General features: G+C 38.1%; 1 protein-coding gene across 7 annotated transcripts in view; it reads left to right on the top strand.

Annotated features, from left to right (window-relative positions):
• The window catches only part of utrn (utrophin), a 181,694-nt gene that overhangs the window by 108,362 nt on the left and 60,042 nt on the right, over positions 1-13,290 (top strand). For all 7 annotated transcript variants that reach the window (XM_067572501.1, XM_067572502.1, XM_067572504.1 and 4 more), the window contains 2 exons: positions 1,094-1,250; positions 12,056-12,185. In XM_067572501.1, coding sequence (XP_067428602.1) covers positions 1,094-1,250; positions 12,056-12,185 — 287 coding nt within the window. The remainder of the gene's footprint in view (positions 1-1,093; positions 1,251-12,055; positions 12,186-13,290) is intronic.

The following is a 13,290-nucleotide window of genomic DNA, read 5'->3' as shown; positions in this document are numbered from 1 at the left end:
GAGTGAGTTCAGGTCAAACAGTTCAGACATAATAGGCCGAACCTGTTCCACAGAAAGACAAGCGAGAGAAAAATAGACAGAGAGGACGAGAGATCAGTCAGCGTGTCTGTGTTTGTGGGAGGTGAGGTGCTGTGTGTTGATTGTATACAGCCCATTATGCCTTAATTACAGTACATGTGTAATTAAGGCTAACTCTGTGAGCGGCAATAGGAGGTCTCTGCACACAGTGTTCAGATACATTTTGCCCAGCAGATATGAGAAAAACAAAAGTGCTTATTCACACATTGCACGTATGCTACCACCCACACAATTAGCGTCCAGCTGTGTTCACTTTTACAAATAACATGAACTTCAGAAGGGCAGCAAGTTCCCCTGAGTGGTCAGCAAGCTGTTTTTTATGGGGGTTTTATTGTGAGTTTCTTGAAACTTTAAGACTATATCTGACTTTAAATATGTTCACCAACAAGTATCAGTCTATCTTTATATTATTGCAAACCTGCAAGGACATATCCTTGACATAACCTCCGGATCCTTTACTAGCTACCCGTTGTTTTCAGAATCCAATTCAGAATCTTTCTTTTGGTTTACAAAACTCTTGCTGGTCTGGCTCCACAGTATATCTCAGACATGCTGTCAGTTTATAGCCCCAGCAGATCTCTCCGGTCACAAGGTGGAAATCTTCTCCGTGTGCCTAGAGCAATTTCAAAGTCTGGTGAGATGGCATTCAGTATTTATGCACCTAAAGAATGGAACAGTTTGCCTGCTTTCTTTCTTTCTCCAACACTGTGTTCTTTCAAAACCAAATTAAAGACCTTCCTTGTCACTTGAACATTTTCTTAAATGAACACATTATATTTGTACAGTATGTTTGTTTGTATGCATGTGTGTATATGTAGTTTGAATTGAATTGAATATTATACAAAGGAAGAAAGAATGCTACAGATGAGTCATTTAAATGGACTTTTCAATAGCTGACTGTAAAAGTTTTAATAAAAGTAAGTATAAAGTATTCTACTGTACATCCAGAATTGACACTCTTTGGGTGGTACAAACAGTATCTTAACAGTTTAAATGGATGGTTCCTTTTTGGCAGAGCCCATCTGGAGGCGAGTGCTGAGCGCTGGTCTCGTCTGCTGGGCCTCCTGGAGGAGCTGTGGAGGTGGATCTGCATGAAGGATGAGGAGCTGGCCAAGCAGATGCCCATTGGAGGAGATGTGCCCACCCTGTTGCAACAGCAGAACCATTGCACGGTACATACTTTCACCACAGGCAATGTTCCTGCCTGTACAGGATTTATCATACCTTTTCCCTGACTGTTATCTCAAGCTTTCCAAAAAGTTGAGTTTATAAAATCTACTAGTACAGTCGAGTTTGGATTTTTTTTTTTTTTTATCATACTCTTCTTTAAATTGAAAATGGTTGCTGTCTACATAATTAAGGGTGTGTTCACACCTAACCTGTTCAATGCGTCTCACATGAATTCTGGTGCGTTAGCCTGTTTGGTTCACAATGTGAAATCTATCAATCAAACTCAATCCATCAGTCAATTGGACTTAACACCCAGACCCAGACTGCCTGAAAAGGAAGGTCTATGTGCATTTCTAAGCAGATGTTTTGTTTGTTGTGTGAAAGCAAATCAGACCAGCCACAGGATTTCATAATAGAAGATGTGTGATTTTAGCTTGAGTCCAAAAGCTAAACTACTACAAAATCCATCTGCTGAAAGAGAAAAGTAGTGACTACACACTTACCTGTCAATTCATATCGACTTTATGCTTTACAGCTCTTTGTTGTAAAAAGCTAGTGTGAATACAAACAAAACCAGGACTAAAAGGCAACAACAGATCATTCTTTTCACGTGCATGCTCTACCTACACTCTCTAATGTTCTTGACATCCACATGACCATAACTGATAACCCAAACAGCTGATGTAGTTATTTTAAAGCAATGTTGCATAGAAATATGAGGTTATTACCACAAGAACTTACTGTGATTGTAAAGCAGTCGCAGCAATCACCTTGACAATATTAAGCATCAGTCTGGTCAGCACTTTGTCTGCAGTCAGTTAAGATAAACTACAGATTGCATGTTTTATGTCTCCATAGTTATTAATCAACAGTGTTATTATGGTCACTCAGCAGTAACCATGCGCAAAACTTGTATTAGTGCAGAGTTAAAAAACCAATATGAAAACCACTTCTACACAACCGGTACTGTTGTTCCATCTATTTCATTCTTAGAATTATTGTTGTTATATCACCCTTATACCACACTTTATCATTTATTCTAACGAGCGATCAGTACTTTCACTGTGCTTACCTGTTCACATTTTTGTCATCACTGATATTTTTCATCAGTGTTCCCCACTATATTTTTTATTTTAACCACTGGTTATTGTAATAGTGCATTGGCGTGTAATTGCTTTCAGATAGATGACTCACCCTGTGGCTACTCTTTACTCCCAGTCCGCTGGCCTCCACTGCTGTTGATGTTGCTCTTGACATTGTAATGCGTTTCTCCACACCCTGTTCACCACACTATTATTTTGTTCCCCAAAACGCCTTGAGAGTAAACACATGTGCAGTCATGCGTGGGCGCAGGATCATAGACACACTGAAACAGATCAGCAGTCACCCTCTGGAACATACACGCACACAACAGACAGACACACACACACGTACATTTCATATATGTATAAGGGTGTATGTTTTGTAATGTGATTTATTATGTAATTATACTGTATATTACGTTACATTTTCCCCTTATATTTTGGTACATACAAAACTAATTAAGGCTAACCAAGATGTCACGCACAGAGAGAAATAAATATTTTCAGAAGAAGCTGAGGTGAGATATATATTCAATTATAAGGAGGTGAATAAAACACCACAACTCCTGACGCATCAAATAATACCTCAGAGTACAGAAGGAAGATAGAATAAAGGGAAAAAAGTTATGAGGAGGGAAGAAAAAAGGCAAAAAAATATATTTACGAATATACAAAAACCTATAAAGTGTAGAAATTCCTAAGAGAAATAAGAAAGAAAGTGAGGACAAAGGCTTCAATATTAGCACTATGTGCTCAGTGCATTCTTTTACCTGGTAAACAAAACAAAACATGGGAGAGGCAGTAACAAATCAACTGTTGAGGCAGAGTGGGACTCTTTCCAATTGAAGACGATCAATTTCTTGGCTGCTATAATGCCTGCTAAGTATAGTCTTTTAATGATTTAATGAGGGATCATTGTTCAAAAGCACAACAGATTGTGAAAAACAATAGTTGTCCCCAAGATCCTGGCTAAAGATGTATTGCTGGGCAGTGCCAAATCATGTAAATATTAATTCCCTTTTCTATCTAGGGAAAACAAACTACAATCTGTCATTGATCTGGCCTTTATTAAATATAGTCTGCGAAGGAAAGAGATTAATGAAATTGGAATATACTGTATATATATGGATAATTGGGATTATAGATTGAAAAAGGTATATTCTCCCAAATAGTTTGCCAGTCAAGACTCAATATCAGAGTTAAATTTCTATCTGTGTTTTGAGCCATGACAGAATTTCTCCTCTGAGTTCTGAGATGATGTTGATGTGCGCTCTGTGTTTTGTATCCAACACCTGGCGGAGAGGAGAGACGGGCCTCAGCACAGCAGATCAGACAGGCACCATTAGATAAGGAATAGGGCCAAGATCACACAATGACCGCAGGAGAGTACAATCTCCCTGCATCTCCACTTTCACCTTCCTTTTCTCATTACCTTCTTTCAGTTCTTTTGTCGTTCTCTGTGGTGTCCATCTTGCTGTTGCTCTCCCCCACCTTTGCATCTCCTTTCTTTACACTCCTCATTTCTCTTTGCCTTCACGCTCTCCACATTCCCTTGTTCATCTTCAGGTCTTCGGCTTTGAGATCACTGAAATAGGAAATAATGGAACAGGGGAGCTGAAAGTGAGGGAAGGCTCACTTTTCATTTTGACTATGTTATATTTTTCCCTTCGCTTCCTTCTCCTCTGTATCCTTAATAGATTGGCCTAGAGGTCTCGCCGACCCTGAGAGAGATGAGGTGGCTGAGCAGCACAAAGAGCCGGGGCTTTGAACACGTCATCTTGCTTACACCGACACACACATACACACAAGTCTCCTGTGCTCACGCATACACACTTTAGTCACTCAGTGATACACACACCAGCTGCTCTGTCAGAGTGATGGAGGGAAATGTGTATAGCAATATGGAAATTGGTATCTATGAGGTAGGGAGGGCTTAGAGGGGATAAGCGTCTTTTTTCCCTCCTTTTTTTTCTGGTAGACTCAGGGAGATAAAAGAGGTAGGCTAAGCCACTTAGCCCAACAGAGAGCAATGGATATTGCAGTTATTAAAGAGTTAGAAGAAGAAAAATATGAGAGCAGTGGTCCGACAGTCAGAGAAGAAAGTGATGGACAGGAAGTGGCAGACAGAGGCAAAATTAGATCAAGAGAAACGAGGAAGAAAGAGGATGTAAAGAGGGTAACATGTGGAAGAAAGGTGTTTATTAGAGGTGTGAAAAGGCAAATATTTAGAAGATTCTGGTGCACTTCCATCTGTTTGTTTTCAGAATTTCTACATTGACTCATGACTCCCATTAGATTTTGCCTTAAAGCAGACATCTGTTTAACAATTTACAAGAATGATTTGAAGGAATGAGAGGGAGGTTTATGTCCTGTCTTCCTTGAGTGACTTCTTGCTCCCTCCTCTGTGTACTGATCTGTGTCTGTGTTTCTTTTTGCTAAAATGGCCATAATAGAATGTGTTATTCGCACATTCAATTATCCAATAAAAGGCCTTCATCAGCATCCAGCTGATTAAACTCATCAATCTGCTCTATTAAATTAACAGCTTTTAGATCAAGAGGAGAATAAGAGGGAAGAAGGCACAAAGTGCTTGTGGGCATTTTAATGACTCTTATCTCTCAGTAACAGTTGGCTTTTTTGTCTTCATTGTTAGGACAGTTCAATCTGGTCAATTCAAAATTTGTGTGAATAAAGACTAAAAAAGACTAAAAGGAAAAGAATAATTCTGTTGAAATGTAAATTTATTTAACTTAGTTTTCATCTCACTATGCTTAAGTAATTTATAATTAGTCTGTCCAGACTGCGGCAGGTTTAATAATCAGCCACAGAACCCATCTTAATCATTGTGCCCGCATGATTGATTAGCACCATTTGCACCTGAACGGACAGGTCGTAAAGGAGAACGAAATGGATTAAAGTGCTGCGCTGGACTTTACCTTATCTGTAAGGAAAGGACTTCTTTTTTTTTAAACTCACAATTGCCTCGTTTTGAGTAACTTTTAATTGTTTTTGTCTGCTTCCTTCCTTGCTGCTTTAGTTGGCAGTAGTTTCAGTCCGCAGCTCTGTTGGCTCAATGCAGTTTTGTTTAGTTGTGTAAGCTTAGTTCAGCCTTACAAACCAATATAACTTCACTGTCCCCCATATAGCGGAAATCAACAATATAAAGCATTGCAACATTAAAGCAGCAACAATCAATACTTTGATATTAATAATGGCTCAAATGACATGAAAATACATAGAGAATTATCACACAACTCTATTTTAGTTTTTAATCTTATTTATCGGTTGGTTTAACAGGGACAGTGCACATTAATAAACATTACAGTAAATGCTCCAGAGTTGCCCAAGAGGCTCTTTTTCATCTGTAGTCCCTGGGCAGATATTACAAAGTCACCCTAAAAAATAATATAAGATTTCAAATTACAAAGTTATTGAGATCATTTATAATCATGCAGGGCAATGATAAAAATAGTAAAAAAAGACTTAAAAAGTCATAATATGTCGGCCTCTGATGTTCCACTCGGCACTATGGAGTTTTTTAGTGTCTTGGTTTACAGCACACAACTCTACTGTTTTGGTTCACTTTCATCAGAGTCATTTTCAAGCAAAATAGCTCTACAAACCCACTGTACACTACCTGCCCAGCACCAGATGACAGACAGAAAATTAGCAATTAGCTGGTGAATACAGTTTAGTATGAGCCAGACATTTTCTTTCTTTTGTTGATGTAGACCATAAAAAGGAGCTAAAGGAGAGTGAATACATTCATCAAGTGGCCACAAACACAACCTCAAATGAATGCTAATGTCGCACTGCATCTCCTGGATGTGTAAATAAGCAACAGTATATGAACAGTTTTGGTTATAATATGTCAGTGTTGCGTTTACAGCTCTTTTGTTATTCACTGTGTGTTTAGTAGTAGAAACGAGTAGTTAAAAGGGAGAAAAACAACTATGATGTTTATTGAGAATTGAAGGACTATTTGAAAATATTATTTTTTGCCACAAATGTCTCTAAAGTCCATGTAAATCTTTGTAGTGGCGGTAACACAACCTTGGAATAAAACAGAATAAAACATAACTAATACATATCTTAAAGAAATAAATGAAATAACTAACAAACTGTCGATGAAGAAACTTACAGTATGTGTGCATTATTATTTAACTGTGCCTTACTATTTTATTACTGTAGCTGCAAAGCAGTCACAGGTTAATTTCTAAAATATCTGCAGGCGCCATCAGTCTGGACATTTTACTTATTTACAAATGGCCAAGGCTGGAAGCAATAAATTAGTAGAGAATGTCAGAGAGTATGATTTTACCACCACTACCTATCACTAGCCTTTAGCTATTCCAAGGTAACAGTGGATGTTAAGGGCAACGAAGCAATTAAATTTTCAGGTTGAGTCACTCTAAGGTTCCTTCATGAACTTTATGCAGCTGCAAATCCAATTTGGCCCAAATAATAGCAGTTCAAACATTTTCCATGACCAAAAATAGATCTTTTATTTATTCATGTATGTAGTTCTATTACATTAGTTATTTTTATTTGCAAGAGAAACATAAAAAGTTACCAGTTTCTTGATGAACTGTAATTTTTGAATGTGAGTTAGCTCCTTTTGTGAAGGCTCCTTGAATCCTGATCAGGTGCTTTTCTGATTTTGAGAGCTGGTAGAGTAGTCCTTTTGAGAGGCTTATTTTTTTGTCCTGGAAGAAGATGAGGGGTGCGGTAAGAGTGGCTGAGATAGCAGGGTTTCGAGAGTAGGAAGAGGGATGTTTTTGCAGAGCTCTGAATGTAACTGTTGTGATGTTATCTTATCGCCGCCACAGCACAGGGCATACGTTGATAAGAGTTTGCTGTGCTGCTACGGCCACACACCAGACGCACAGACCTGGACACAAACGCAATGAGTCAGATGCTGAAATGCACACACACATGCACAACCAAGGTCACAGTCACTCACAGCTACAAGATACACACCATAAGTATTGTGAACTGACAAAAGTCCTTTCTTTCTCTGGTCTTCACAAATCACACAAGGCCAGACCATATTCTGATTTGCTAGTGCTGAAAACTATTAAAAAAGAAGAAGAGCAAAGTGAAGACCTGCCCCTTTTTTATCTTTGACATAGACAGCCATGTCTTATCACTCATAGGCCAGCTGGGATTTGCCAGGGGAAAAAAAGCTTTTTTCTTAACCTGAAAGCTGTACACGTGTTTGATATTTCTACCTCTCATACTCCCCCTCAAAAGCATGTCCCTGTTTGACACATAATATGAGTGTGTTGAAGTTTCACTAAAAAAAAACTTGTTTGAGTGGTAGAGAAAGGTCTTTGCTGTTGTCGTCTGTCTGAACTGCAAGGATAACCAATGGCTGGATGACAGAGAGAGAGAGAGGCTGTGTCTGACAGAGAGAATTACTTGGCACTACTTGTGTTGCCAGTTACAACCATCTGTAGCTGTGTCTCTGTCTCTTCTGAGCCAGTTAACATTGAAGGACTGTGTTCGGGGGAATACTGTCATAAATTTCAACGTTTATTGCGATACATATTTAATACAACTGGGCAAAAGCAAACTAGTGCTGGGTTGTATGACTGAAATAATTACCACAATATCAGTAATGATCAATAACAATCAATGATGCTATTGATACAGGTGACTGCAGCATTAGAAGCTATATGTCTGGAAGGAAGCAATATGTTTATGGTCACAAACCTCAAAGTAAAACCATCAAATGTGGGGTTCCCCAGGGATCCATTTTAGGGTCTGTATATAAATGATTTTGGGTATTCCTCTAGCATTCTACATAAAGTGTTATTTGCTGATGATACAAATTTATTCTTATCACACAAAAATCTAAATGATCTGCAAAATAATCTAGATGAAGAACTAGTTAAGGTGGATAAGTATCCTTAAATGTAAGCAAGACAAACTTCATTGCTTTTCGCTCTCGTAGAAATCGAAATAATGTTGAACATGTTTGTATCAAAATAAGCAGTTGGGTTATTGAGAGAGTGAAGTCCACCAAATTCCTTGGGGTCCATATTGATGAATTTTTAAACTTTAAGGGCCATATTGATGAATTGATGAAAAAATTGTCCAAATATGTGGGTTTATTTTTTAAGTTGAGGCTTACTGAATGTAATATTTTTCACATTGGTTGTATAATGTATAATGTTGTATATATGCTTAATGACAGACTCTATGACCTTACTCTGACTTATGTTCCCTCGCATACATATAAGACTAGAAAAAAATCATCTTATAAAGGCTAAGGAAGATAAACTTAAATGTATGAGCCTTAGTGTGGGTTGTAGAGGTCCACAGGTGTGGAACGAGCTTGATAACATTATAAAAATGTCATTATCTGTGTCTGTTTTCAAAAAGAGCTTAAGGCAGCAGTTGCTGCTAAAATATGTTTAAGCTTGAGTACCCTGAACGGCCGGGGACTTCTAAACTAGTTACTCTGCTCTGAAATCCATTTAAATTGTACTATTATTTTCACTTGCCATATGTCTCTATTTATTGTATCTTTAAATGTCTTTGTCTTTCTGACCATTTAGTAGTACTTTTTAGGGTCTTAAGTTAGTCTTACATGTTTTGTAGGTTGTAAATGTTACTGTATAATACATACACTTTTAAAAACCTAGACAATGTGTAAGTAAACATATTTTAAATACTATCTGCGTCTGGGCCCAAGTTCTCAAGCTTCAGATAGCTTATCAGGGTGTCCCATTTAACATATCTCCATAATGTCTTATGTGATTATACTTGTATTTTAACTTATTTGTGAATTATAAATAAATAATAAAAAATAAAGATTTCAATTTTAACATAGTCTATCCCAATTGGGAAAATGTACGCAAAATCACATACAAAGTAATCAAACTGCTGTTCAAAGCAGTGAACCGGTACCACTATTATGCATTACTATACATGAGACCAAACCCCTCATTTCTTAAATAACCAACCATCATATTGACTCAATATTATTTTGCTGAAAGTTGATTAACGGTAATATTAGAGCTGAAACAATAAGTCAGTAATCAATTAGTCATTTGACACAAAATTAAATGACGACAATATTGATAATTGCTCAATTGTTTAAGATGTTTAGAAACAAACATGCCAAAAATGCTCTGGTTTAGCTACTAAAATATGAGAATTTAATGCATTACTCTATTTTATATCACTATAAATTGAATATGTTTGGATTTTGGACTCCTTGGTCAAATGAAATACATCTGAAGATGTCAACATGGACCTTGGAAACACATTTTTGACATTTTATAGACTAAATGATGAATTGAGTAATCAAAACACCAATCAACAATCAATCATTGATACCCAAGGGGATATTCAATAATAAATCAGGCTTAAAGCAAACATTCAGAAAAGTTAGCAACTCTATATAATCTTAAAATTACCTATTAATATTGCACTAAAAAACAGAGCCAAAACAGGAAAAGATTTAGGCTGTACCAGCAGTTTTCTGTAAAAAGCAGAAACTGCTTGTCATACCAATCAATTGTGATCAGGAATTAGCTGGTAACAGCTGCTGTGATGTAATAGGTGTTAAATTTGATTTAGCTGTATGAAGTTGAAGCAAATTATACACATATTACATTGTGTGTATAGAGTAGACAGCTTGCTAATTTGATGTTGTAAATATTAGTCCATTTTACATCTACTTGTCATCATTCCCTTATTTATCCAACCATAGATGTTTCCACCAGGACGCTGTTGGGCTCACAGTGAGCTAATATCTGTAATTTGCTGGAAAGTGTTTATTGTGATGTTACAAAACTAATATCAGAATATTTTACTTGCTAAATACTAAGCAATATGCAAAGAATTTTTGTGAACAAACAACCTCTCCATACTCAATTCAATCCCTTCTAAAGCCTAATTTTAAGCCCCCAACAAATCTGTGAGTGCAAAACAAAAACACAAGAAGACAGAAGTTGGTTTCTACTGGTAATTGTCCTCACAGCTTAGCTTCCCACTCCTCCTTTTCTTATCTTTGCTCCCCATACACACATTTTCCCCCTCTTCCTCAGTCACCTCTCATTTAGTTTCTATATCTCAAGGTCCCCTCTCAGAGCTACCTGCCTATTATGTTTCTTCCATGTGAGCTGGGAGGGAATCATTGGAACGGAGCAAACCATTTATTAGCAGGGGTGATTTAATTTGCGTTCAGCAGGATGCCCCATTTCAGCGTGAGGGTACATTTGTCCACAGGAGGCTGTGTGAAATTGTCATTGCAGTGGTTCCAACTGAACTTTAACTGGAACTTACCCTCTGAAATGAGCTTTGGTATTTTGAAACTAGAACAAAAAAAAAAAGAATGTGTTCATCTTAAGGCCTGTGAGGATACTGTAATTTCCCATACTCTATTATTCTCTCCCTTCCTTTCTCATCTCTTCAAATCATGCTGTATATCCGATACCATTGATCCCAGCACGTGGTCATCTGTCGTTCAGACAAAGTTGTGTGCACAAATAAAAAAAACGGAACTTTTTGCATCTCATTTTCGCTGCGCTCATCTGTTTGATAAGTCTGATAAGTGGGAGACTTTATCAAAGCAAGCTGTCCCATCTAATCAACTTGCCTCACAGTGTCTTAAACTACACTGCCTCCTCAACAAAGCAATCACACACTCCAATAGGCAATGAACTCCCCCGGGGTCACACTTTTATTAAAACAAGAATAATTATACTGTTACATGCCATGCTCACTCCCTCTGTCTAGTTTTATCGCCTGCTCTAAGCTGTGGCAAGGCTGACTAGTTGACATGTGGATACGAAAGGTGTTCGTAATCAATCTATTTTTTCTCACCTGTAAGGCCTGAAGTATGGTAATTTAGCCCATATGTTTGTGTGGTAATTTGACTATTGCAGTGGGAGAGTTAGAACAGGATATGATGTATTGCTAGCCGACTCTGTTATGACAATTCCTGCAGGGTTATAGCACCCAGCAATTCACTTTACTCTTGGGATCGTTCTGCTAATTTCACACCAACCCCAAGGAAATACCCGGTTTGACCCCCATACTCCGGCCTTCAATCACCGCTCTGTTCCCATTGCTCTCACTCCTGCTGCCACTCCTGCCGTAGCTTCTCTCTCTCTCTCTCTTACCTCTCGCTTTTCTTCTTAATAAGGGAAAAACGAGCAGGGGAAGTGTTTTGTTATGCAGCAATCACCTAATTAGCCGCTGAGAGTGTTGTTTATCTCGTCCATAAGCCAAACATAAACATCTGCTCTTGGTCTTCACGTCTTATATGTGCGTGTGCATGTGTGTGTTAATCACAAGTGCCTCTTTCATAATATAATGAAAGCCGGAGCTGATTTAAGCAGAGCTGCTTGATTAGTGGATTTCTGTGGAGTGGGGTGGGGGGGGCAGCAAACTGGATACAACACCCTTTTCAAAATACGCCAGGTTCACTTTGAGTTCATTGGTACCGACCAGGTCAGGAGACAAGAGTCAAACATGCACATTAATGCAGAGGGAATGCATTAATTACACCTTTCTCACATTCTCTGTTAAAAATAAACTCTGCTAAGAAACGCTCTCTCTTTCTCATTGCTGTGACTCGTTCTTTCCTCAGTCTTTGCAAAAACTTGATTGGAGACTGGACACTTAGAAAGTAATTAACTTGTGGTAATACTAAGCTTTTAATGCAAACTGAAGCGCCTTTAACCCATCGCTCTGCATTTGTCCCACAGGTGTTACGGTCAGAACTGAAAGAACGTGAGCACCTGGTGGTCACGACTTTGGACCAAGCCCGGATGTTTCTTGCCGAGCAGCCCATCGAGGGTCCCGGAGAGCCGCGGAAGAACCTGCAGCCAAAGACTGGTTTGTATACACGACTATATCAATGTGTTGAACATTATACAACATAATGAAAAAAACGTGAAGGCCAGGAAACCTATTTCGAAAAATGTTACTATAACTATTGCTACCGTGCCACTTATAGTCCATATTATATACTGCATAGATTTCACATTCAGAATATAGACACTAAAATGAAATGGCCAAGGTAAAAATACTGCTCTATATAGTTAATAGGGTGAGATTTGATAGAGAAATAAGCTGACCAGGATTGTTAAGACAGCAGGAAAGATAGTAGGCTGCCAACAAAAGCCATTAGATGACCTTTACTGAACAACTGTACATGTGAAAGTCCTGTCAATCACTACAGAATACCCCTGGCAAAGGAAAAGATCTACAAGGGTTCTTATATCCCAAATGCAATTAATATGGTCAACAAACTACAGTAAACTTAAATAGGGGAGTATAGGTTGTACACCATAGGTATGAATCCACTGAATCCATACTACAATTGAGAGATCTTTGTTAATGTGATGTTTTTATCTTGTTGACATGTTTGTGTTTATATTTTCCTGGGTGAGACCAAGGACAATTTTCTTGCCTCTTCTAGACAATAAAGTTTATTCTATTCCATTCTTTTTTAAGCACCCTTGACATCATACAAGAGAGATTAAGTCGCCTGACCTCTTCCCTCTTTTGTCATATGAGGGCGCATCTTCAAGAATACACAGTGAGACTGAAAAGTAATAATAGTAAAAATAGACTCCTTTTTTGGAGCATTTTTCGCCTTTATTGGATAGGATGCTGTAGAGAACTTGAGGGATGAAATGAGGGGAGATGACACACAAACAAGGGTCCATGGCTCTACTTAAATCGGGGGGATGTTGAGTGTAAAGCCGACTGTCATAGAGAGGTGGGGAGATGTGATATCGTCGACAGTCTCTCTTGGAAGGCTCCTTTTTAACCAGCTCAGCGTACCAGATGAATAAACCACTTAAATATACACAGCAAACCTGTCTCATTGTCTTTAAACCAGATGTGAGGACTTATTTTGGCCCAGTTTTGAGGTTAAGTACCCTTGAAACACAATTCATTAAAATCTGAGCTGATGGTTATACCAACATGATAG

The sequence above is a fragment of the Thunnus thynnus genome, chromosome 18 (genome assembly GCF_963924715.1).
Source record: "Thunnus thynnus chromosome 18, fThuThy2.1, whole genome shotgun sequence".
In the NCBI taxonomy this organism is placed as follows: domain Eukaryota; kingdom Metazoa; phylum Chordata; class Actinopteri; order Scombriformes; family Scombridae; genus Thunnus; species Thunnus thynnus.
Note: the sequence above shows the minus strand (reverse complement) of the source record. Positions and strands in the feature narration are given on the sequence as shown.